The sequence below is a fragment of the Crotalus tigris genome, unplaced genomic scaffold (assembly GCF_016545835.1).
Source record: "Crotalus tigris isolate CLP2741 ecotype Arizona unplaced genomic scaffold, ASM1654583v1 scf7180000021178.38837, whole genome shotgun sequence".
Taxonomy (NCBI): domain Eukaryota; kingdom Metazoa; phylum Chordata; class Lepidosauria; order Squamata; family Viperidae; genus Crotalus; species Crotalus tigris.
The window spans coordinates 13,748-37,921 of NW_024098384.1; the positions used below are offsets into that span (position 1 = coordinate 13,748).

At 50.6% G+C, this 24,174-nt stretch overlaps 1 protein-coding gene across 1 annotated transcript; it reads right to left on the reverse strand.

Annotated features, from left to right (window-relative positions):
* Positions 1 to 1,670: 1,670 nt before the first annotated feature.
* Positions 1,671 to 22,422, reverse strand: LOC120320127 (chondroitin sulfate proteoglycan 5-like; the record flags this gene model as incomplete). The annotated part of the gene is made up of 3 exons (XM_039369596.1): positions 1,671 to 2,370; positions 12,075 to 12,147; positions 22,234 to 22,422. Coding segments are annotated over 3 exons (427 nt in total), but the record flags the coding sequence as incomplete, so codon positions are not given.
* Positions 22,423 to 24,174: the final 1,752 nt, after the last annotated feature.

The window sequence follows — 24,174 nt, forward strand, 5'->3', positions numbered from 1 at the left end:
CCTCCCATTTCTATTCTATTCTATTCTATTCTATTCTATTCTATTCTATTCTATTCTATTCTATTCTATTCTATCCTCCCATTTCTATTCTATTCTATTCTATTCTATTTTCTGTTCTATTGTTCCATTCTATCCTCCCATTTCTATTCTATTCTATTCTATTCTATCCTATCCTATCCTATCCTATCCTATCCTATCCCTTATTCTATTCCATTCCATTCTGTTCCACTCTATTCTATTTGTTATTCTATTCTATTCTATATTCCATTCTATTCCATTTTCTGTTCTATTCTTCCATTCTATATGTTAATATTCTATTCTGTCCCTTAGCACGAGAGACTAGCGAATCGATTCGTAAAGGGTGGCCAATTTGAATTGGACAAGGGTCCAATTACAAAGCAGGTGGCTTCTCCCCTATCCGAGAGCCTCATGTTCTGGGGACATCCACTCCCATGGTGCTTAAGACGGAGTTTGTAGGAGCGGAAATGTCGACAATTTAGAGCAGTTGCCAGCAAAAACCATCTCACCAATTCTGCAGTTCTCTTCATGCTGTTCCATAACTAGCCAGAAGGGGGAGCCAGTGACATATTTTGCTTCTCTTCAGGGGTGACCTTGCAAGTCAGGCAGAAACCGTATCCAGAATCCTCCATTTATGACCGATTCCATAGCAACCGTTCCAAGTTATGACGGACCTCCCTGGGCTACAACCCAGATTCAAAGTTCGGACATTCCAGAACCCCCCACGGTCACGGGATTTTGCCAGGCAGCATGCTTCAAGAGGGGAGGACTTCCACTCCCAGAATCCCCCAGTCGGCATGCTTCAAGATGGGAGGACTTCAACTCCCAGAATACCCCAGCCACCATGCTTTAAGAGGGGTGGATTCAACTCCCAGAATCCCCCAGCCGCCATGCTTTAAGAGGGGTGGACTTCAACTCCCAGAATCCCCCAGCCGGCATGCTTCAAGAGGGGAGGACTTCCACTCCCAGAATCCCTCAGCCAGCCTGCTTTAAGAGGGGTGGACTTCAACTCCCAGAATCCCCCAGCCACCATGCTTTAAGAGGGGTGGACTTCCACTCCAAGAATCCCCCAGCCGGCATGCTTTAAGAGGGATGGACTTCAACTCCCAGAATCCCCCAGCCGGCATGCTTTAAGATGAATGGACTTCAACTCCCACAATCCCCCAGTCAGCCATGCTTTAAGAAGGAGGACTTTGATTCCCACAATCCCCCAGCTGGCATGCTTTAAGGGGGGACTTCCACTCCCAGAATACCTCAGCCAGCTTGCTTTAAGAGGGGAGGACTTCCACTCCCAGAATCCCCCAGCCGGCATACTTTAAGAGGGGAGGACTTAAACTCCCAGAATCCCCCAGCCAGCATGTTTTAAGAGGGGTGGACTTCAATTCCCAGAATTCCACGCTCAGTGGGCAATTCTAGGCCCTGAAGCCCACCCAGCTTAAAGTCCCCGGGGCCTTCACATTATTTTCCTCCCCCCCAAAAAAGCCATTTGTTTTTAATTTCTCGTTCATTTTTCATCCCCTTTCTGCACTCAACTTCCAACCCCCCCCCCTCCGCTCCGATTTCTCGGCAGCAAGAGATCAATGCGACGGTCCTCCCTTTAAAAAAAAAAGTTTATTATTTATCATCGTCATCATTCTCTCGAGAGCTTCACACTTTTTCCCCCCACATTTTTAAAACCGGATTCTCCCCCCCCCCCGAAAAAAAGACCAGGTGAAGTACAAATTAGAAAAACGGAAAACGAAACCGAAAGACGAGACGAATCGCGGCAAAGTGTTAGAAACCACGGCGGTGGGAGGGGGCTTGGGGGGGGGAAAGGCCATATATACAACAGGGAACAGACCCCAAAAATCAACGCACACCACTCATTAGGGAGGGAGGGAGGGAGGCGGGACGCCGTCACAATTGTGTGTCTCCGAGCCGTGTTTTTCTTTATTGACCTTTCCTTTCCTTTATTCCGTACCGAATACATCAAAGCATGCGATGAGGAGGGGGGGGGGAAAGAAAAACCAACAAAACCTAACGAAGACCCCCGCCCCCCCCAATCGAAAAAAAAAAGATTAAAAATGGCGCTCGGGAGGACAGGACATGGCTTTCGTGCAATCTTTTCATTTCGCTCGTTCTTCCCTTTATTTCCCAAACGCCCCCGCCCCGTGGCGTCTTCTTCTCCGGCTCGGGCCCCTCCGATCTTCAAGTCAAGTTGTTCTGCAAACAGTTCGCGTCCGGATCGTCCGGATTGACCGTTTTCCGGTTATCCAGCTTGGGCGAGGTGGAATTTTGAATGTTAAAGGCTTCCTCGTCTTTCAAGCAGGATTTCAAGGGGTCCGGCAGCTTGTGGGGGGCACCGGGGTCATCCTAAATGGATGGAAGGAGGGGTGGGGTGGGGGTGGCGGGAAGTAGGAGAGAAAAAAGAGAAGTTCGTTCCGGGTGTCGTCGGAATAGAATCGGGGAGATACGGGTGTCCTTGTCCGTACAGCAGCGGTTCTCAACCTATGGGTCGCGACCCCATTTGGGGTCGAACAACCATTTTACGGGGATCGCCAAACAACGCGATCTGCCATTTTTCCCCCTCAGGGGGCGCCAGTGCGCATGCGCGCTGCGCATGGGGGCGCCACCGCGCATGCGCGCCGCGTCCGTGTGACGGGGGTCGCCGTCACACAAACGTTGAGAAACGCTGCCGTACGGGATTCGCCCGGTCCCTTCAACCGGGACCTCTACCTCAGCAACTTAAAAGGACATCTGGACTTCAACTCCCAGAATTCCTCATAACCACGGTGGAATTCTGGGAGTTGAAGCCTGTCCGTTTTCAAGTCGGGAAGGTTGAGAAACTCAGCTTAGAAGAGAACGCCCATCCTGCCATAGCCACACGCCTCGACTTCGACTCCCAGCATTCTCCAGGCCGACGGAGGAATTCTGGGAGTCGACATCCGCCCGTTTTCACATTGCCAAGATGGAGAAGCACTGCCCTAGCGGTTTTCCTCCAAAAAGCTGGCTTCAATTGGTTGAACGCCTTTAGTACAGTTTGTCCTCGACTTGCGACAATTAGTGACCGTTCAAAATTACAATAGCAGTGAAAAAAGTGACCGAGGACCATTTTTCACACTTAACGACCGTTGCAGCATCCCTGTGGTCACCTGGTCAAAATTCAGACACTTGGCGACAGACTCGTATTTATGACGGTCGCAGTGTCCCCGGGGGGGGGAGTTCACGTGATCCCCTTTTGCGACCTTCGGACGAGCAAGCCCGATTCATGTAACTAATAGAACTGCCGTGATTCGCTTAACGACTGTGGCCAGAGCGGTTCGTCAAATGGGGCGAAGCTCCCTTTAACCGCCGTCTCGCCCAGCGATGGGAATTTGGGGCTCCCTTGCGTTCGTAAGTCGAGGACTGCCTGTCTGCTGTATTCTCGCCAGGATGGACGCGTAATTGCGCTCAGACGCTCCATCCGTTGCAGGTGGGTGACTTAGCTACTTCCCCGAGACCCGCTTTGGCGGAGGTCTGGAACGAGAGCAAAGAAGGAGAGAGGAACTACCTACGATTAAACCAATGTCTGTCGAAGCAGGCCTCTCTGCAGGGCTAAAACAGGAAAAATCGTACGGCGGCTCGGGCAGGCCTCTCCTTTTTGGTGTTGAAAACGGGGCCTCGGAGGGCAAACATGCAAATTCATTGCAACCTCTGAAAGTAGCGCCCGTTTTTCCTTCCAGGGAAGGACAGAGCTGCTTTCAAAAGATGCCATCAATGTGCATTTTTTTGCAACTGAAGCCGTGCACAGCCTTAGGATTGTGGTTCTGAATATGCCCATGCATTGAGTTATTCCTTGGACCCATCTTGGCCCTTCTTTCCTCTCTTTGCCTCGCCTCTCTTCCCCTCCATTTCCTACTTTCTTTCCTCCCTCTGGTCTCCTTGCCTCCTCCTCTCTTCTCCTCCTCTCCCCTTCCGTCCTCTTCCCTTTTTTCTCCTCTTCTCCTACCCCTTTTCCACTCCACTTCCCTCTCCCCTCTTCCCTCCTCTCCCCTCTCTCTTCTGTTCTCCTCGCCTCTCTTCTCCCTTCTTTCCTCTCCTTTCCTCTCTCCATTCCTCCAGCCCTCCTCTCCTTGCTTCTCTTCTCTTCTCCTCTGCTCTACAGTTACTACTTTCTTTCCTCCCTCTTGTCTCCTCCTCGTTTCCCTTCTCTTCTCCTCTCCTCTCCTCTCCTCCACATTCAATCTTCCCTCCTCTCCTTGCCTCTCTTCTCTTCTCCTCTCCTCTCCAGTTCCTACTTTCTTTCCTCCCTCTCCTCCTCCTCCTCGTTTCCCTTCTCTCCTTGCCTCTCTTCTCCTCTCCTCTCCTCTCCATTTCCTACTTTCTTTCCTCCCTCTTGTCTCCTCCTCCTTTCCTCTTCCTTCCTCTCCTCTCCATTCCTCCATCCCTCATTGCTTCTCTTCTCTTCTCCTCTCCTCTCCAGTTCCTACTTTCTTTCCTCCCTCTCCTCCTCCTCCTCCTTTCCCTTCTCTCCCGCCTCCTTTCCATTTTTCCATCCCTCCTCTCCTTGCCTCTCTGCTCTTCTCCTCCTCCCCATTTCCTACTTTCTTTCCTCCCTCTTGTCTCCTCCTCGTTTCCCTTCTCTCCTCTCCTTTCCTCTCCCCTCCTCTCCATTCCTCCATCCCTCCTCTCCTTGCTTCTCCTCTCCTCTCCAGTTCCTACTTTCTTTCCTCCCTCGTCTCCTCCTTCTCGTTTCCCTTCTCTCCTCTCCTTTCCTCTCCCCTCCCCTCCTCTCCATTCCTCCATCCCTCCTCTCCTTTCCTCTCTTCTCCTCTCCATTTCCTACTTTCTTTCCTCCCTCTCCTCCTCCTCCTTTCCCTCCTCTCCCCTCCCCTCCTCTCTTTGCTTCTCCTCTCCTCTCCAGTTCCTACTTTCTTTCCTCCCTCTCCTCTCCTCCTCTCCCCTTTTTCTTCCCTCTCTCCTCTCTCCCTCCATTTCCTCCTCTCCCCATTCCTTTCTTCTTCCCTCTGTTCTCTTCCCCTTCCTTCCTTCCTTCTTTCTTCCCTCCCTCGCTCCATTCCTGTCCTATTTTCTTTCCTATTTTTCCGCTCCCCTTCCCTCTCTTCTCCTTCCCTCCCTTTCCCTCCTGTTTTCCCTTCCTGCCCTTTCCTCCCCTCTCCTCTTCCCCTCCACTTCCCTCTCCTCTCCTTTTCTCTCCTCCCCTCCCCTCCCTTCTCTCCTCTCCTTTTTTCCTCCTCTCCCCTTCCATCCTCTCCCCTTTTCTTCTCCTCTCCCTCCTCTCCTCTTCCACTCCCCTCTCCTTTTCTCTCCTCCCGTCCCCTCTCCCTTCTCTCATCTGTTCTCCTCCCCTCTTCTTCCCTCTCCTCTTTTCTCCTCCTCCTTTCCCATCCTCTTTTTTCTCCTCCATTTCCTTCCCCTCTCCTCTCTTCGGTTCTTCTCCTCTTCCCTCTCCTCTCCTCTCTTTTCCTCCTCTCCCCTTCCGTCCTCTTCCCTTTTTTCTCCTCTCTTCTCCTCCCACTCCACTTCCCTCTCCTCTTTTTCTCTCCTCCCCTCCCCCTTCTCTCACCTGTTCTCCTCCCCTCTTCTTCCCTCTCCTCTTTTCTCCTCCTCCTTTCCCATCCTCTCTCTTCGGTTCCTCTCCTCTTCCCTCTCCTCTCTTCTCTTCTCCTCCTCTCCCCTTCCTTCCTCTTCCCTTTTTTCTCCTCTTATCCAACCCCTTTTCTCTCCTCTTCCACTCCACTTCCCTCTCCTCTCCTTTTCTCTCCTCCCCTCCGCTCTCTCTTCTCTCATCTGTTCTCCTCCCCTCTTCTTCCCTCTCCTCTCCTCTTTTCTCCTCCTCTCCCCTTCCATCCTCTTTTTTTCTCCTCTCTTCTCCATTTCCTCCCCCTCCCCTCTCTTCGGTTCTTCTCCTCTTCCCTCTCCTCTCCTCTCTGCTCCTCCTCTCCCCTTCCATCCTCTCCCCTTTTTTCTCCTCTCTTCTCCTCCCACTCCACTTCCCTCTCCTCTCCTTCTCTCTTCCCCTCCCCCTTCTCTCATCTGTTCTCCTCCCCTCTTCTTCCCTCTCCTCTTTTCTCCTCCTCCTTTCCCAGCCTCTTTTTTCTCCTCTCTTCTCCATTTCCTTCCTCTCTCCTCTCTTCGGTTCTTCTCCTCTTCGCTCTCCTCTCTTCTCCTCCTCTCCCCTTCCGTCCTCTTCCCTTTTTTCTCCTCTTCTCCTACCCCTTTTCTCTCCTCTTCCACTCCACTTCCCTCTCCTCTCCTTCCCTCTCTCTTCTCTCCTCCTCTTTTCTCCTCCTCTCCCCTTCCATCCTCTTTTTTTTTCTCTTCTCCATTTCCTTCCCCTCTCCTCTCTTTGGTTCTTCTCCTCTTCCCTCTCCTCTCCTCCTCCTCTCCCCTTCCTTCCTCTCCCTTTTTTCCTCCTCTCTTCTCCTCCCACTCCACTTCCCTCTCCTCTCCTTCTCTCCTCCCCTCCCCCTTCTCTCATCTGTTCTCCTCCCCTCTTCTTCCCTCTCTTTTCTCCTCCTCCTTCCCCATCCTCTTTTTTCTCCTCTCTTCTCCGTTTCCTTCCCCTCTCCTCTCTTCTCTTCCTCTCCTCTTCCCTCTCCTCTCTTCTCTTCTCCTCCTCTCGACTTCCATCCTCTTTTTTCCCTCTTCTCCATTTCCTTCCCCTCTCCTCTCTTCGGTTCTTCTCCTCTCCCCTCTCCTCTCCTCTCCTCCTCTCCCCTTTTTTCTCCTCTCTTCTCCTCCCACTCCACTTCCCTCTCCTCTTTTTCTCTCCTCCCCTCCCCCTTCTCTCACCTGTTCTCCTCCCCTCTTCTTCCCTCTCCTCTTTTCTCCTCCTCCTTTCCCATCCTCTTTTTTCTCCCCTCTTCTCCATTTCCTTCCCTCTCTTCTCCTCCTCTCCCCTTCCATCCTCTTCCCTTTTTTCTCCTCTCTTCTCCTACCCCTTTTCTCTCCTCTTCCACTCCACTTCCCTCTCCTCTCCTTTTCTCTCCTCCCCTCCCCTCTTTCTTCTGTTCTCCTCGCCTCTCTTCTTTTCTCCTCCTCTCCCCTTCCATCCTCTTTTTTTTTCCTCTTCTCCATTTCTTTCCCCTCTCCTCTCTTCAGTTCTTCTCCTCTTCCCTCTCCTCTCCCCTTCCGTCCTCTTCTTTTTTTTCCTCCTCCCTTCCCTCTCTTCTCCCCTCTTTCCCTCTCCTCCTGCAGCCAATACCCGCCCTCACCCTCCTGCACCCACTCCCAAGTTCCCAATGGACACAGTGGGGGACCACCATCACCACCCAGCCACCCACCACGACGGACAAGCTCAAACTCGGATGGAGGACGGAAGACAAGCAGACGGGGGGGGGGAGACGGAGACAGATGGAGCCCAGGAGAAGGGGTTCACGTCAACGGCAGTGCCAAGGGAAAAAGAGGGGTGGGTAGACTTGAAGAGGGGTGGCCAGGCTCTCCCAAACTACCTCCCCCCACGATTTAGGGCAGTGGTTCTCAACCTGTGGGTCGGGACCCCATTTGGGGTCGAACGACCATTTCACGGGGGTCGCCAAACAACGCAGTCCGCCATTTTTTCCCCCCTTTTCCTTAGCGGTGCTCCTCCCTTTTGTTCTATTGGCTTTCGAAAGCCAATCGAAGAGACTCTCTTGAATAGAGTCTCATTCTATTGGCTTTCCAAAGCCCATAGAAATTGTCCAGGCTGTCTCTGCCCTGCTGAGCCCGCCAAAAGTCCCACTCTGCAAACGGTGCTGCACCAGTTGAGTAGTCCTCGACATACGACTGGTTGAGTAGTCCTCGACTTACGACCGGTTGGGGGTCGCGGCATTAAAAAGGTTGAGAACCACTGATTTAGAGGTAGAGAGTAGGAGACCAGTAGCCTCCATCCAAGCATTGACCACCACCAGCGCTGGTCAGGAGGCCCTGGGGATGTTCCTGGTGGAAGTTCTCTCGAAACCACGTGTCCTTCACATGTTGAGAATTCAGTTCCCAGAATCCCCCACCCAGTGCGGCCTTTGCTGGTCATTCTGGGGGGGCAAAGTCCACCTCTCGGACGGGGGGAGCGAGAACCCCACTTCCTATTCCAAGGTCTACATCAGTGGTTCTCAACTTGTGGGTCGGGACCCCATTTGGGGTCGAACGATCATTTCACGGGGGTCGCCAAACAACGCAGTCCGCCATTTTTTTTCCCCTTTTCCTTAGCTGTGCTACTCCCTTTTATTGTATTGGCTTTTGAAAGCCAATCAAATAGACTCTCTTGAATAGAGTCTAATTCTATTGGCTTTCCAAAGCCAATAGGAATGGTCCAGGCTGTCTCTGCCTTGCTGAGCCCGCCAAAAGTCCCATTCTGCAAACGGTGCTGCACCAGTTGAGTAGTCCTCGACTTACGACCGGTTGAGTAGTCCTCGACTTACGACCGGTTGGGGGTCGTGGCAGTAAAAGAGGGTGTGAGAGACGTCTACTTGGTCTACATGTATATTGAACAGCTAGTGGGGGCAGGGGAGGGCGAGATGGGCAACGTGGGGCCAAACCCAGAGAAGGCTATGGAGAGACCCTCGTATCAGGGACCCTTACTGGTGAGGAGGGGGTGTCCCACCTGTTTGGCGAGTTCCTAGCTAGGGTAAAGTGCAGGAGAACCCAAATAGAGTCAACCCCGCAGTTTTCCTCCCTTGGCGTTCGCTTTCAAGGTGGACAGTACCACAATTCTACCCGGAAGGGGGAGACCGACACCAAACAGCCCCTAGGATTGATCATATCCCTCAATCTAAGGCGGGATCCCTAAGACAGGAAGCTCTGCAGCTGCCAGAGGAATTCAACCGCGGCAATTGCCGAGGCAGTCGAGGATTGCCCTCGACGCGAGAATCCTACGCAAGCTTCCTGTGAGCTCGGCAGAAAATTCACCGAGGCGGTCGAGGATTGCCCTCAGAGAGAGAATCCTATGCAAGCTTCCTGTGAGCTCGGCAGAAAATTCACCCGGTGCAATTGCCGAGGCAGTTGAGGATTGCCCTCGGAGAGAGAATCCTACGCAAGCTTCCTGTGAGCTCGGCAGAAAATTCACCCGGTGCAATTGCCAAGGCAGTCGAGGATTCCCCTCAGAGAGAGAATCCTAAGCAAGCTTCCTGTGAGCTCGGCCGAAATTCAGCCGGTGCAATTGCCGAGGCAGTCGAGGATTGCCCTCGACGCGAGAATCCTACGTAAGCTTCCTGTGAGCTCGGCAGAAATTCAGCCAGTACAATTGCCGAGGCAGTCGAGGATTGCCCTCGGAGAGAGAATCCTAAATCAGGCTTCATGTGAGCTCGGCCGAAATTTGGTGGGATGCTGTTTTTGGGCGGGCCCAGCTTCCTCTCCTAAACACCCTTAAAGAAAGAGGGTGCTACAAACTGAACATAGGGTGCAACTGGTATTAAGGTCCAACGGAAGGGGGAAAGATCTCCAGCACAGGAAGAAGAGCGAGGAGAAGAGCAAGGTGAGCCGAAGAACGGCTGAGAAAGAGGGGGGCTCACTCGTTCCGCTAAGAGCAGACGAGGAGCGTGGGAAAATTGGGGGACAAAGGAAGGACACCTTCACATCCAGCGGACGGGAGCGATAGGGCGTGCCGGCAGATGGCGTTGCGCTGCCAACCCCCTTCAACAAGCTCTGAAGGGCCACTTGTGACCAGGGGTGCATCGGGGGAAACACACAAGGGTGGGAGACCGTTGCTGCGTTGCTCGCGGGCCGACGTCATGCGGGGACCCATAAGCTGGTGGGGATGGGACCTCCGACCCAGCCAGCCAACCTACCAGGGCTGTCGTAGAGCTTGGTCCAAAAAAAAAAAACCCGATGGCTGAGATACCGCCATTGAATGTACTCTGGATATTTTTTTTTTGAGGTGATTGCCCTCTGGAATGGGGTGCTCCCCAAGATCCAAATGACGCCCCCCAGGCCGTTGGATAGTTCTTCAACACGCCTGGGTGGGTGTCTTTATTGATAGAAGGGAATATTGGTAGCTCCGGGTGGAACGGAGGGGTCTTGAGTTGTTGGTTTTCTTGCGGGCGTTTCATGAGAACCTAATCGGTGGTAGGGGGGGGGGAGGAGGAGGAGGAGGAGGAGGAGGAGGAGGAAAAGGACTGTGGGGTCCTCGGTGATCTCTGAGCTTGATGGGTTCCTTGCAGACGTTTCTTGACCCAATTAGGTAACAGCATCAGTGGCAGAAGGGAGGAGGAGGGGGAAGAGAAGGAAGGAAGGAAGGAAGGAAGGAAGGAAGGAAGGAAGGAAGGAAGGAAGGAAGGAAGGAAGGAAGGAAGGAAGGAAGGACTGTGAGGTCCTTGGTGCTCTCTGAGCTGGGTGGTTTCCTTGCAGACGTCTCGTGACCCAACTAGGTAACAGCATCAATGCTAGAGAGGAGGAGGAGGAGGACGACGACGACCTGGGTGCTCTCTGAGCTGGGTGGTTTTCTTGCAGACGCTTCATGACCCAACTAGGGAACAGCATCAGTGCTAGAAGGGATGGGGGTTCGTTGTCTATTTATATGCAATCCCTTCTAGCACTGATAATGTTACCTAGTTGGGTCATGAAATGTCTGCAAGAAAACCACCCAGTTCAGAGAGCACCAAGGACCCTACAGTCCTCCTCCTCCCTTGTCCCCTCCTCCTCCTCCTCCACGAGCCCTTCTAAAACGGATGCTGTTATCTAGTTGGGTCATGAAATGTCTGCAGGTAAACAACCCAGCTCAGAGAGCACCAAAGACCCCACAGTTGTCGTTGTCGTCGTTATCCTCCTCTTCCTCCTCCTCCACAACCCCCCCCTCACTTCTAGCACTGATGATGTTCCCTGGATAGGTCTTGAAACATCTGCAAGAAAACCACCAAACTCAGAGAGCACCAAGGACCCCATAGTCTTTTTCTTCTTCTTCCTCCTCCTCCACCTCCTCCTCCTCCTTCCTTCCTTCCTTCCTTCCTTCCTTCCTTCCTTCCTTCCTTCCTTCCTTCCATCTTCTCCGCCTTGATAACTCTGGAGCTAAACCTCCATCCATCTTCCCAGGTGTTGTCTTCTTCTTCTTCTTCTTCTTCTTCTTCTTCTTCTTCTTCTTCTTCTTCTTCTTCTTCTTCTTCTTCTTCTTCTTCTTCTTCTTCTTCTTCTTCTTCTTTTCTTCTTCTTCTTCTTCTTCTTCTTCTTCTTCTTCTTCTTCTTCTTCTTCTTCTTCTTTTCTTCTTCTTCTTCTTCTTCTTCTTCTTCTTCTTCTTCTTCTTCTTCTTCTTCTTCTTCTTCTTCTTCTTCTTCTTCTTCTTCTTCTTCTTCTTCTTCTTCTTCTTCTTCTTCTTCTTCTTCTTCTTCTTCTTCTTCCTTCTTCTTCTTCTTCTTCTTCTTCCTTCTTCTTCTTCTTCTTCTTCTTCTTCTTCTTCTTCTTCTTCTTCTTCTTCTTCTTCTTCTTCTTCGTCTTCTTCTTCTTCTTCTTCTTCTTCTTCTTCTTCTTCTTCTTCTTCTTCTTCTTCTTCTTCTTCTTCTTCTTCTTCTTCTTCTTCTTCCTCCCCCTCCCCCTCCTCCCCACGAACCCCTCTCCCTTCTAATCCTGACACTGTTATCTAGTTGGGTCAAGAAACGTCTGCAGGCAAACGGGCCCGGCTGGGGGACCCACCCACCCCTCCCGCCAGTCGTCCTCGCCCCGTTTTTGCCGTTTCTCGTCCCTGTCTCACTGTCGGCCTGTCGAGTTGTTCGTTTGCACTTTGCGAGCCCTCCCGGACCGCTAAGATTCCAGTGGCCTCCGAATCAAATCAATCCGACGACCAACAAAGGCTCCAGCCGGCCTTCTCATCGTACCGCAGCCTTCTCGACTTTTTTTGGACCAGGTTCGGACATTGGCAACCCGGATGGGACCGCCCGGGGGTGCAGCCTCCCAGGGGTGGTCCGGGAGCAGCAGCAACCAAGCCGAGCATGCTTGGGACAGCGGAGACGGGATGGGGGGAGGCGGAGGGGGTGGGGGGAGACGGCGGGAGGCATGCCGAAGGACGGGAGAGGACAAGAAGACACGTTACCTGACATATAATGTTATCATAGTAAGCCAATGCACGGGCGTGGGGGGAGTGCTTACACGGGGTGTCGCAAAATTTCCTTACATTTGGGTGCGATCCCTCGGCAATGGTGGAGAGGGAGAAGTTGTCGTTGTGTAGCTCCGAAGGGGTTCGGTATCTGCACGGGGAAAAAGAGCGAAGGGTGAGCGAGAGAACGAGAGAGACGAAGGAGGGTAAATGCCAGGAGGTGGAAGGCATTTCTCGGCTGGTCTCTAGAGGGCTGAGAAGGTTCAAGGCTTAGTATGGATTGGATGGGAGACCACCCATAGATCCCAGGGCTGGAGCTGTGTGCTTGTGCTTGTGTGTGTGTGCTTGCGGGTGTGTTTGTGTAAAGGAAAGGATGGGGGAAAACAAACAGAAAGTTTTTTTCCAAGGTCTAGGACCGTCCTTCCTTCCTTCCTTCTTTCTTTCCTTCCTTCCTTCTCCCTCTTTCTGTGTTTTATTTTTTCCTTTTTTTTCTTCCTTTCTTTTTTCTTTCTTTCGTTCTTTTTTCTTTCTTTCTTTCTTTCTTATCTTTGTCTCTGTCTCTCCCTTTCTCATTTTTTCTTTCTATTTCTCTATTTATTTATTTCTCCTTCCTTCTTTCCTTTCTTTCTCCCTTTCTCTTTCTTTTTCTTTCCTTTTCTTTCTCTTTCCTGCTTTCTTTCTATCTTTCTTTCCTTCTTTCCTTGCTCTCGCCCTTCCTTCCTTCCTTTCCTTCCTTCCTTCTCTCTCTCTTTCTGTGTTTTACTTTTTCCTTTTTTTCTTCCTCTTGCTTTCTTTCTTTCATTCTTTCTTATCTTTGTCTCTCCCTTTCTCATTCTTTTCCTTTTCTTTCTATTTTTCTATTTATTTATTTCTCCTTCTTTCCTTTCTTTCTTTCTTTCTTTTCTTTCTTTCTTTCTCTTTCCTGCTTTCTTTCTATCTTTCTTTCCTTCTTTCCTTGCTCTCGCCCTTCCTTCCTTCCTTTCCTTCCTTCCTTCTCTCTCTCTTTCTGTGTTTTACTTTTTCCTTTTTTTCTTCCTCTTGCTTTCTTTCTTTCATTCTTTCTTATCTTTGTCTGTCTCTCCCTTTCTCATTCTTTTCCTTTTCTTTCTATTTCTCTATTTATTTATTTCTCCTTCCTTCTTTCCTTTCTTTCTTTCTTTCTTTCTTTCTTTCTCTTTCCTGCTTTCTTTCTATCTTTCTTTCCTTCCTTCCTTGCTCTCGCTCTTTCCTTCCTGTCTTTCTCTCTCTTTCTTTCACTATTTTTCTGTTTTTTTCCCTTTCTCAGGTTTTCTTTCTTTTTCTTTTTCTCCCTTTCTCTTCTTTCTTTCTCTTCTTTTTCTTTCTTTCTGTGTTTCTCTCGTTTTCCTTCTCTCTTTTCCTTTCTCTTTTTCTTTCTCCTTCCTTCTTTCCTTCTTTTCTTTATCTTTCCTTCCTGCCTGATTTTTCTTTTTCTTTCCTTCCTTTTTTCTTTTCTTTTCTTCCTCCCTTCTTTTTTTTCTTTCCTTTTCTTTCCGGCTTTTTTCTATCTTCCTTCCTTCCTTCCTTCCTTCCTTCCTTCCTTCCTTCCTTCCTTCCTTCCTTCCTTTCTTTCTTTCTCTTTCTTTCTCACTCTATTTTTCTGTTTTTCTTTCTTTCTCTGGTTCTTTTTCTCTCTCTTCTTTCTAACTTTCTCTTCTTTTTTCTTTCTGTGTTTCTCTTGTTTTCCTTCTCTCTTTTTCGTTCTCTCTCTCCTTCCTTCTTTCTTTCCTTCCTGCCTGATTTCTTTCTTCCCTTCTTTCCTTCCTTCCTTTCTTTTTCCGCTTATGAAATGATCAAAATGCAGACGCTCGGCAATCGCTTCCTACTTATGACGGCCGCAGTGTCCCGGGGGAATCACGCGGATCCCTTTCGGCGACCGTTCTGAGACGCCAAAAGCCAATCGGATCAGCCAGGTTCACCTCACGACCATGGGACTCACTTAAGAACCGGCGCGGGGAACAACGGGGGCGAGAAGGGTCGTAAAACAGGGCCGGGCATTCTTTTTCGTGACCGTCTCGCCTAGTGGCTGAAATTTGGGGCTCCATCCGGGCCGTACGTCGAGGTGTTGAAACATCGTCTCCATTGCCCAAATGTCTTTGGGAGGGGCTGGGTCTTTCTCAAATGCCCCCCTTTCCTGGGGGGGGGGAGTTTTTTTCCCCCCTTTCCTGATTCCCCCCAACACCCCCCCCTTTTTTAGGAAAACCTCCCACGTTTTTCTCTTGGCAAAAAAAAAAAAAAACAAGGGGAAGTTTGGAAAACATCCCTTCGGAGGGGAAGGAGACCCCAGCCCACCCTTCTAGCTTTGCATTCAAGCTATGGGGGGGAGGGGGGGTGCCTCCAATAGACCCTGCTGGCCAAGCAGCCCCCCCCTCACCCCCAAAAGAGAAAGGGGGGGAACGGCTCCCACCGTGGGAACGAGAGCTTTCACCATTCACGCAGCCGGCTTTGTCTCCCCCTGACCTCTGACCCCAACTCACTCCCCCCCCCAGTGCTGGAATCTTCCCAGGGACACCCCCTCCCATCGTCCCCCCCCTGCTCCCATCTGTAAAGACAATGCACCATCTGCTCCAGTCCCTTTGCAAAAAAAAAAAAAAAAACCTCTCTTTTGTGAAAACTCTCCCAGGCTCTGCAAAAGGAGGACTGGGGGTCGGGGAGGGGGTGCATTGGGGGGGGGCTCAAGGGGGGGGTGCAACAGCTCATTTGCATCTGTTAGCCAGTTCGGAAAGAAAAGGAGGAAAGGGGGGGCGGGGGTGGGGAACCGGGGGCAGGTTGCTCCCACGATCTTTACAAGAATGGGGATTCGTCCCTTGCTATGCCCGGAGCGCCTGTGGGGCCATCTCAAGTCCTCACCCCTTCGCCAGGCGATAGGAGGGAGGGGGAGGCTGTCAGAGCAGAAGGATTTTACACACACACACACACACACACCCACACACACACACACACACACAGGATTTGGGGGCTGCTGTCTGGCACCCCAAATCTGGACCTCAGGAGTCTGGGAAGCCGGAGGCGGGGGGGGGAGACACTCCCCACCTCTTGAGGGGCTTCCTCCCTAGACGTTGTTAAGAAGGGACCGGACGGCCACTAGGGGGTTGGACTAGATGACCTCCCAGGTCCCTTCCAACCCTGCCATTCTACGATTCCGTCAGGGGCTCCTGCTTGAGCGGGGGGCTGGACTAGATGACCTCCGAGGTCCCTTCCAACCCTGCCATTCTATGATTCCATCAGGGGCTCCTGCTCGAGCAGGGGGTTGGACTAGATGGTCTCCAAGGTCCCTTCCAACCCTGCCATTCTATGATTCCGTCAGGGGCTCCTGCTTGAGCAGGGGGCTGGACTAGGTGACCTCCAAGGACCCTTCCAGCTCTATCCTTCTATGATTCTGTAAGGAAATTCTGCTTGAACGGGGGGGGGCTGGACTAGATGACCTCCAGGGTCCCTTCCAGCCCTGCCATTCTATGATTCTGTAAGGAAATTCTGCTTGAGCGGGGGCGGGGGGGTGGGCTGGACTACATGACCTCCAGGGTCCCTTCCAGTTCTGTTATTCTAGGATTCTGTCAGGGTCTCCTGCTTGAGCAGGGGGTTGGACTAGATGACCTCCAAGGTCCCTTCCAACCCTGCCATTCTATGATTCTGTCAGGGGCTCCTGCTTGAGCAGGGGGCTGGACTAGATGACCTCCGAGGACCCTTCCAGCTCTATCCTATGATTCTGTAAGGAAATTCTGCTTGAGTGGGGGGGTTGGACTAGATGACCTCCAGGGTCCCTTCCAACCCTGCCATTCTATGATTCTGTCAGGGTCTCCTGCTTGAGAAGGGGGCTGGACTAGATGACCTCCAGGGTCCCTTCCAGCCCTGCCATTCTATGATTCTGTCAGGGGCTCCTGCTTGAGCAGGGGGCTGGACTAGATGACCTCCAGGGTCCCTTCCAACTCTCTTCTGATTCTGATCTGCCAAGAGGGGTGGCTCAGATGTGCAACGGGCTGGGGGGGGGAGCAAGTGAGCACCCCAAATGCTGGGGAACAGAACGCTGCCTCCCCCCTGTAAGACCTTCCGTGCAACTCTGTCTAGCTCCCTATCCACGCAGCCCTCACTTAACGACTGTCTAAGGCAGGACTAGAACTCCCAGTCTCCCGGTGATCCGCCCAAAGTCACCCCGTCAACTTTTACCTCTAAGGCAGGATTAGAACTCACCAACTCCCGGTGATTGACCTAAAGTCATCCAATTGCTTTCATGCTTAAGGCAGGACTAGAATTCCCAGTCTCCCAGTGACTGGCCCAAAGTCACTCAGCCAGCTTTCACGTCTAAGGCGGGACTAGACCTTCCAGTCTCCCGGCGAGCCCAATTTTATGCCAAAGAGGGACTAGGATTCATTCTCTCCTGGTGATTGGCCGAACGTCGCCCAGCCGGCTTTGCTGTCTAATTGGGGACTAGAATTCCCAGTCTTCTGGTTTCTATCTTTCTACTTTAACTCCTGACCCAATCCAGCTTTCGGCGTGAGCCTTCCTTGACGGCTGTTTTCAGTCGTCGAACGCTGCATCTCCAACGTTCTGGCGCACCTAGATCGGACCCAGGCGCCCTCCCCAATGTGGCGGATGGTCCATCCCCACGTTGGTCAACCGGACCCAACGTCATCGTTGGCCTTCCTCATTTCTTTTCTCTTGGCAAGTTGGTTGTAAGGTTCTGCTTCTCGGAGAGGAACGCACGTTCCAACTCCTGGGCGGAACGGAGGGGACAATTAATCCGGGAGATTGATAGCTGGAGGACCAAACCAGCCATCAACAACCCAGCTTCTCCATCTCACCCAGGGCCAACTTGGCGCCCTGCCCAACAGAAGGTCCGTCCATAAATCAGACACCCGAGAAGATGGATCTCCAGGGATCTCCTGCATTGCTAACAGCTGTGTTGGAAGCGTCTCCTCTGGTGGAGCAGGGCTGAGAGCAGCGAAGCAGAAAAAGGAGAAGGAGAAGAAGGAGGAGGAAGAGGAGGAGGAGGAGGAGAAGAAGAAGAAGAAGAAGAAGAAGAAGAAGAAGAAGAAGAAGAAGAAGAAGAAGAAGAAGAAGAAGAAGAAGGAAGAGGAGGTGGTGAAGGAGAAGGAGGAGGAGGAGAAAGAGAAAGAAAGAGGAGGAGGAGGAGAAGAAGAAGGAAGAGGAGGTGGTGAAGGAGAAGGAGAAGGAGAAGAAGAAGAAGGACATTCCAAGGTCCCTTCCAACATTATTATTATTATTATTATTAACGATGAGGAGGAGGAGGAGAGAAGGAGAGGAGAAGAAGGAGAAGGAGGAGGAGGAGGAGAAGAAAAAGAAGAAGAAGAAGAAGAAGAAGAAGAAGAAGAAGAAGAAGAAGAAGAAGAAGAAGAAGAAGAAGAAGAAGAGGAAGAAGAAGAAGAAGAAGGGTGGTGAAGGAGGAGGAGAAGGAGGAGGAGAAGGAGAAGAAGAAGAAGGACATTCCAAGGTCCCTTCCAACATTATTATTATTATTATTATTATTATTATTATTATTAACGATGAGGAGGAGGAGGAGGAGAGAAGGAGAGGAGAAGAAGGAGAAGGAGGAGGAGGAGAAGAAGAAGAAGAAGAAGAAGAAGAAGAAGAAGAAGAAGAAGAAGAAGAAGAAGAAGGAAGAGGTGGTGGAGAAGGAGGAGGAGGAGAAAGAGAAAGAGAAGGAGGAGGAGAAGAAGAAGAAGGACATTCCAAGGTCCTTTCCAACATTATTATTATTATTATTATTAATGATGAGGAGGAGGAGGAGGAGAGAAGGAGAGGAGAAGGAGAAGGAGGAGGAGGAGGAGAAGAAGAAGAAGAAGAAGAAGATCAAGAAGAAGAAGAAGAAGAAGGAAGAGGTGGTGGAGAAGGAGGAGGAGGAGAAAGAGAAAGAGAAGGAGGAGAAGGAGAAGAAGAAGGACATTCCAAGGTCCCTTCCAACATTATTATTATTATTATTATTATTATTATTATTATTAACGATGAGGAGGAGGAGGAGAGAAGGAGAAGGAGAAGGAGGAGAAGGAGAAGGAGAAGAAGGAGGAGGAGGAGGAGGAGGAGAAGAAGAAGAAGAAGAAGAAGAAGAAGAAGAAGAAGAAGAAGAAGAAGACGACACCTGGGAAGATGGATGGAGGTTTAGCTCCAGAGTTATCGAGGCGGAGAAGATGGAAGGAAGGAAGGAAGGAAGGAAGGAAGGAAGGAAGGAAGGAAGGAAGGAAGGAAGGAAGGAAGGAAGGAAGGAAGGAGATGCATTAGAGATGAACAGAAGAATTGGAAGGGACCTTGGTGGTCTAGTAGTCCAGGAGAGGGATGGGAGAAGGTCAAAGGTTGAGTTGAGAAACTCAGGAGATGGTGAGGTACCCCAAGGTCCTCAGTGAGCAACCACAGGGTCCCCGGTGAGAACCACAAGGTCCCCGGTGAGCGACCATAAGGTCCCTGGTGAGGAACCTCAAGATTCCTCGTAAGAAACCCCAAGATCCCCGATGATCCTCGGTGAGAACCACAAGGTCCCTGATGAGGAACCTCGAGATTCCTCATAAGAAACTCCAAGGTCCTTGGTGAGAACTACAAGATCTCTGGTGAGGAACCTCAAGATTCCTCGAAAGAAACTCCAAGGTCCCTGGTGAGAACTACAAGATCCCTGGTGAGGAACCTCAAGATTCCTCATAAGAAACCCAAAGGTCCCCGATGATCCTCGGTGAGAACCACAAGATCCCCGGTGAGGAACCTCAAGATTCCTCGTAAGAAACTCCAAGGTCCCTGATGAGAACTACAAGATCCCCGGTGAGGAACCTCAAGATTCCTCGTAAGAAACCCCAAGGTCCCCGATGATCCCTGGTGAGAACCATAAGGTCCCTGGTGAGGAACCTCAAGATTCCTCGTAAGAAACTCCAAGGTCCCTGGTGAGAACTACAAGATCCCCGGTGAGGAACCTCAAGATTCCTCGTAAGAACTCCAAGGAGGTCCCTGTTGAGAACCACAAATCCCCCGGTGAGGAACCTCAATAATTCCTCGTAAGAAACTCCAAGGGTCCTGATGGAACCTACAAGATCCCGTGAGGAACCTCAAGATTCCTCGTAGAAAAATCCAAGGTCCCTGTGAGAACCACAGATACCCGTGAGGCACTCAAGATTCCTCGTAAGAACTTACCAAGGTCTCTGTGAGAACCCACAAGATAGCCCGGTGGAGGAACCTCAATTCCTCGTAAGAAACTCCAAGGTCCCTGGTGAGAACCCCAAGATACCCGGTGAGGAACCTCAAGATTCCTCGTAAGAAACTCCAAGGTCCCTGGTGAGAACTACAAGATCCCCGGTGAGGAACCTCAAGATTCCTCGTAAGAAACTCCAAGGTCCCTGATGAGAACTACAAGATCCCCGGTGAGGAACCTCAAGATTCCTCGTAAGAAACCCCAAGGTCCCCGATGATCCCCGGTGAGAACCATAAGGTCCCTGGTGAGGAACCTCAAGATTCCTCGTAAGAAACTCCAAGGTCCCTGGTGAGAACTACAAGATCTCCGGTGAGGAACCTCAAAATTCCTCGTAAGAAACTCCAAGGTCCCTGGTGAGAACCACAAGATCCCCGGTGAGGAACCTCAAGATTCCTCGTAAGAAACTCCAAGGCCCCTGATGAGAACTACAAGATCCCCGGTGAGGAACCTCAAGATTCCTCGTAAGAAACTCCAAGGTCCCTGGTGAGAACCACAAGATACCCGGTGAGGAACCTCAAGATTCCTCGTAAGAAACTCCAAGGTCCCTGGTGAGAACCACAAGATACCCGGTGAGGAACCTCAAGATTCCTCGTAAGAAACTCCAAGGTCCCTGGTGAGAACCCCAAGATACCCGGTGAGGAACCTCAAGATTCCTCGTAAGAAACTCCAAGGTCCCTGGTGAGAACTACAAGATCCCCGGTGAGGAACCTCAAGATTCCTCGTAAGAAACCCCAAGGTCCCCGATGATCCCCGGTGAGAACCATAAGGTCCCTGATGAGGAACCACAAGATCCCTCATAAGAAACCCCAAGGTCCCCGATGATCCCTGGTGAGAACCACAAGGTCCCTGGTGAGGAACCTCAAGATTCCTCATAAGAAACTCCAAGGTCCCTGGTGAGAACCACAAGATCCCCGGTGAGGAACCACAAGATTCCTCGTAAGAAACTCCAAGGTCCCTGGTGAGAACCACAAGATCCCCGGTGAGGAACCACAAGATCCCTCATAAGAAACCCCCAAGGTCCCCGGTGATCCCCGGTGACAACCACAAGGTCCCCGGCGAGGAACCGGGTGAGGAACCTCAACCGGACTGAGGCACCCCATACAACCCGTTGTAGGCCAGGACGAGGCCCTGCAGACCGCAATCCACACTTTGATGACCCCCCCTCGGCTGGACTGCTACCGCTCTCTCTGTCTCTGGGGCTGCCCTTGGAGATGACTCCCCCCCCAAAGGAGAACCCGCCCAGCCTTTGGAAGCGGTTGTGCGGTTTTGTCCCACACAACGGCCGACTGTGTCCTCCGAAAGGCCGTCCGGGCGTAAACGTCACGACGGGCAGCTGCGGACCAGGGGAACATCGGCCTGCCGGCTCCGGTGCCTTAAGCGAGGGGGGGGGTCTTATTGGTATCTGACTGCAGGGGTCACCCCCCCCCGGCGGGGGTAGCTTGGGGGGGTGACTTTAGGCCAGTCCCTCCCTCCCTCTCTCTCTCTCTCTCTCTTTCAGACCAAGCCACCTCGCAAGGTTGTTGTTGAGGGGAAAGCAGGAGGAGGAAGGAGAAGGAGGGATGAAAGAATAGAGAAAGGGAGGGAGGGAGGGGAGAAAAGGGAGGGGAGGGAGGGGCTGCGATGAAACAGGGGAGGGAGGGAGGTAAAGGAAGGGGAAGCGCGAGGGAGGGAGGGAGGGAGGGAGATAGGGTGCAAGGCAGCGGAGGAGAAGAAGGAAGTAGGGAAGGGTACGGTAGGAAGGAGGGGGAGGGGGGGATGGAAGGAAGGAAGGAAGGGAAGGAAGGAAGGTGGAGAGGAAAGGAATGAAGGAAGGAAGGAAGGAAGGAGAGGGAGCAAGGGAGGAGAAGAACGGTGCAAGGGACCGGGGAAGGAGGGAGGGAAGAAGGAGAGGGAGGGAGGGAGGGAAGGAAGGAAGGAAGGGAAGGAAGGATGGAAAGAAGGAAGGAGAGAGAGCAAGGGAGGAGAAGAATGGTGCAAGGGACCGGGGAAGGAGGGAGGGAAGAAGGAGAGGGAGGGAAGGAAGGAAGGAAGGAAGGAAGGAAGGAAGGAAGGAAGGAAGGAAGGAAGAGAAGGATGGAATGAATGAATGAATGAAATGAAGAATGCAGGAAAGGAAGGAAGGAAGGAGGATGGAGGAAGGAGAAAGGAGCAAGGGAGGAGAGTGATGGGTGCAAGGGATCAAGAGGGAAGAGGGAGGAAAAGGAGAGGGAGGGAAGGAAGGAGGAAGGAAGGAGGAGGAATGAAGAGGCGGGGGAAGGAGCAAGGGAAGGAGAGGAAGGGTGCAGGGTCAGGGGAAGAGGGAGGGAACGGAGAGGGAGGGATGGAAGGAAGGAAGGAAGGAGAGAAGAAGGAAGGAAGAGAAGAGCAAGGGAGGAGGGAATATGGTGCAAGGGTCAGGGGAAGGAGGGAGGGAAGAAGGATAGAGGAGGGATTGAGGAGTGAAGGAAGGAAGGAAGGAAGGAAGGAAGGAAGGAAGGAAGGAAGGAGAAGGAGCAAGGGAGGAGAGGAAGGGTGCAAGGGACCAGGGGAGGCAGGGAGGGAAGAAGGAGAGGGAGGGAAGGAAGGAAGGAAGGAAGGAAGAAGAAAAGGAAGAAGGAAGGAAGGAAGGAAGAAGAAAAGGAAGAAGGTAGGAAGGAAGGGGAGGGAGGGAGGGAGGGATGGAAGGAAGGAAGGAAGGAAGGAAGGAAAGAAGGAAGGAAGGAGAGGGAGGGAGGAGAGGCAAGGAGGGCGGGAGAGAGGGAGGGGAAAAAAGAAGGAAGCGAGGGAGGGAAGAGAGGAAGGGCACAAGGCAGCAGGGGAGGGGGGCAGGGAAGAAGGAAGGAAGGAAGGAAGGAAAGAAGGAGAGGGAAGGAGGGAAGGAAAAAAGGGAGGGAGGGCACAAGGGAGCAGGGGAGGGAGGAAGCGATGAAGGAAAGGGAGGGAGGAGAGGGAAGGAAGGAAGGAAGGAAGGAAGGAAGGAAGGAAGGAAGGAAGGAAGGAAGGAAGGAGGGGGGGTCCCTTTGGGGGGGGTGGAGCCCCTCCCCTCCCACTCACTTGCTCTTCCGCAGCTTCAGGTTCTCCGTCTTGAGCAGGTAGAGCTTCTTGGCGAAGACCACGGTCATCATGAAGAGGAGCAGGACCACCAGGGCGGCCGACCCCACCGCCACGCACATCACCTGGAAGTCGGTCACGATGGACTCGCACCTGAGACCCTTGTGCCAGATGTAGTCCTGGGTGTTGCACCTGCAGGGGGGGGGGGCGGGAAAAAAGAGGGACCCGAGGTCTGTGACCGATCCCGCGCAATCCCCCCCGTCCCCGTCCCCGTCCCGGCTCCCTTCCGCACGGCTACGAAGCCTCCTCCTGCAGGGCGGGGCGCAGTCTATCTGAAGCCACCTGGAGCTAAGGATGGAGCTTCCGGACGGCGAGGACAGGTCACCGGCGGGACTACCCGCCTCCAGAAGCGGGGAAGGCTCCAACGCGGGAGGTTTTGAAGGAGAGACTGGGTGGCCGTTCGTCCCAAATGGGATAGGGTGCCCGGCCTGAGCAGCGGGTTGGGCTGGATGACCTCCGAGGTCCCTTCCAACTTTATTATTGTTGTTGTTGTTGTTTCCTGCCTGACCAGGGGGTTGGACTAGATGACCTCCAAAGTCCCTTCTATCTTTATTATTATGATTATTATGATTATTAATTATTATTATTATTACATTTCCTGTCTGAGCAGGGGGTTGGACTAGATGACCTCCAAGGTCCCTTCCAACTTTATTATTATTGTTGTTATTGTTGTTGTTTCCTACCTGAGCAGGGGGTTGGACTAGATGACCTCCAATGTCCCTTCCAACTTTATTATTATGATTATTATGATTACTAATTATTATTATTATTTCCTGTCTGAGCAGGGGATTGGACTAGATGACTTTCAAGGTTCCTTTCTAATTTTATTATTATTATTATTATTATTATTATTATTATTATTATTATTATTATTATTATGTTTCCTGCCTGAGCAGGGGGTTGGACTAGATGACCTCCAAGATCCCTTCCAACATTATTATTATTATTATTATTATTATTATTATTATTATTATTATTATTATTATTATTATTACTATGTTTCCTGCCTGAGCAGGGGGTTGGACTCAATGACCCCCAAGGTCCCTTCCAACTTTATTATTATTACGACTACTACCACTACTACTACTACTACTACTACTACTACTACTACTACTACTACTACTACTATTATTATTATTGATACCCTGGGGGATGGATTTGAAGTTTTTCCAATGCCAGCTTAAAACCGAGCTAAGTCTGGTAGTGCCGTTGGCAATTAAGTTGGGTTAAGAATTTAAATTTGGTGAAGTTAGGTTAAGTTAAAAATGAAATGAATTCAATTAAACGAAGTTGTGAAGTTCCGACGTCCAGCAAAAAGATTAAATTAAATTAACGGAAGGTAAGTCACGTTAAGTTAAAAAATAAAGGATTAAATTAAATTGCTAAGTTGTTAAGTTAAAAATTAAATTAAGTTCAGTTAGAAATTCAGTTAAATTAAATGAGAAATCATGGGAAATTAAATTCAGTGACTAAGTTGTTAAGTTAAAAATTAAATTAAATTAATTTCGGTTAGAAATTAAATTAAATTAGTTAAGTTGTGAAGTTAAAAATTAAATTAATGTAATTTCAGGTTCAATTGAAATTATTAAATTAAATTAAATTATATCAAATGTTTAAGGTATGTTAAGTTAAAAATTAAATTAATTTAATTCCAGTTAAATAAATTAAATTAAAGTAAATTAGTTAAGTCATGTGAAGTTAAAAATTAAATTAATTTCAGTTATGTTCAGTTAAAAATTATTAAATTAAATTAAATCAAATCAAATCAAAATCAAATTGTTAAGGTATGTTAACAAACATTAAATGTATTTAATTCCAGTTAAATTAAATTAAATTAAATTAAAGTCATGTGAAGTTAAAAATTAAATTAATTTCAGTTACGTT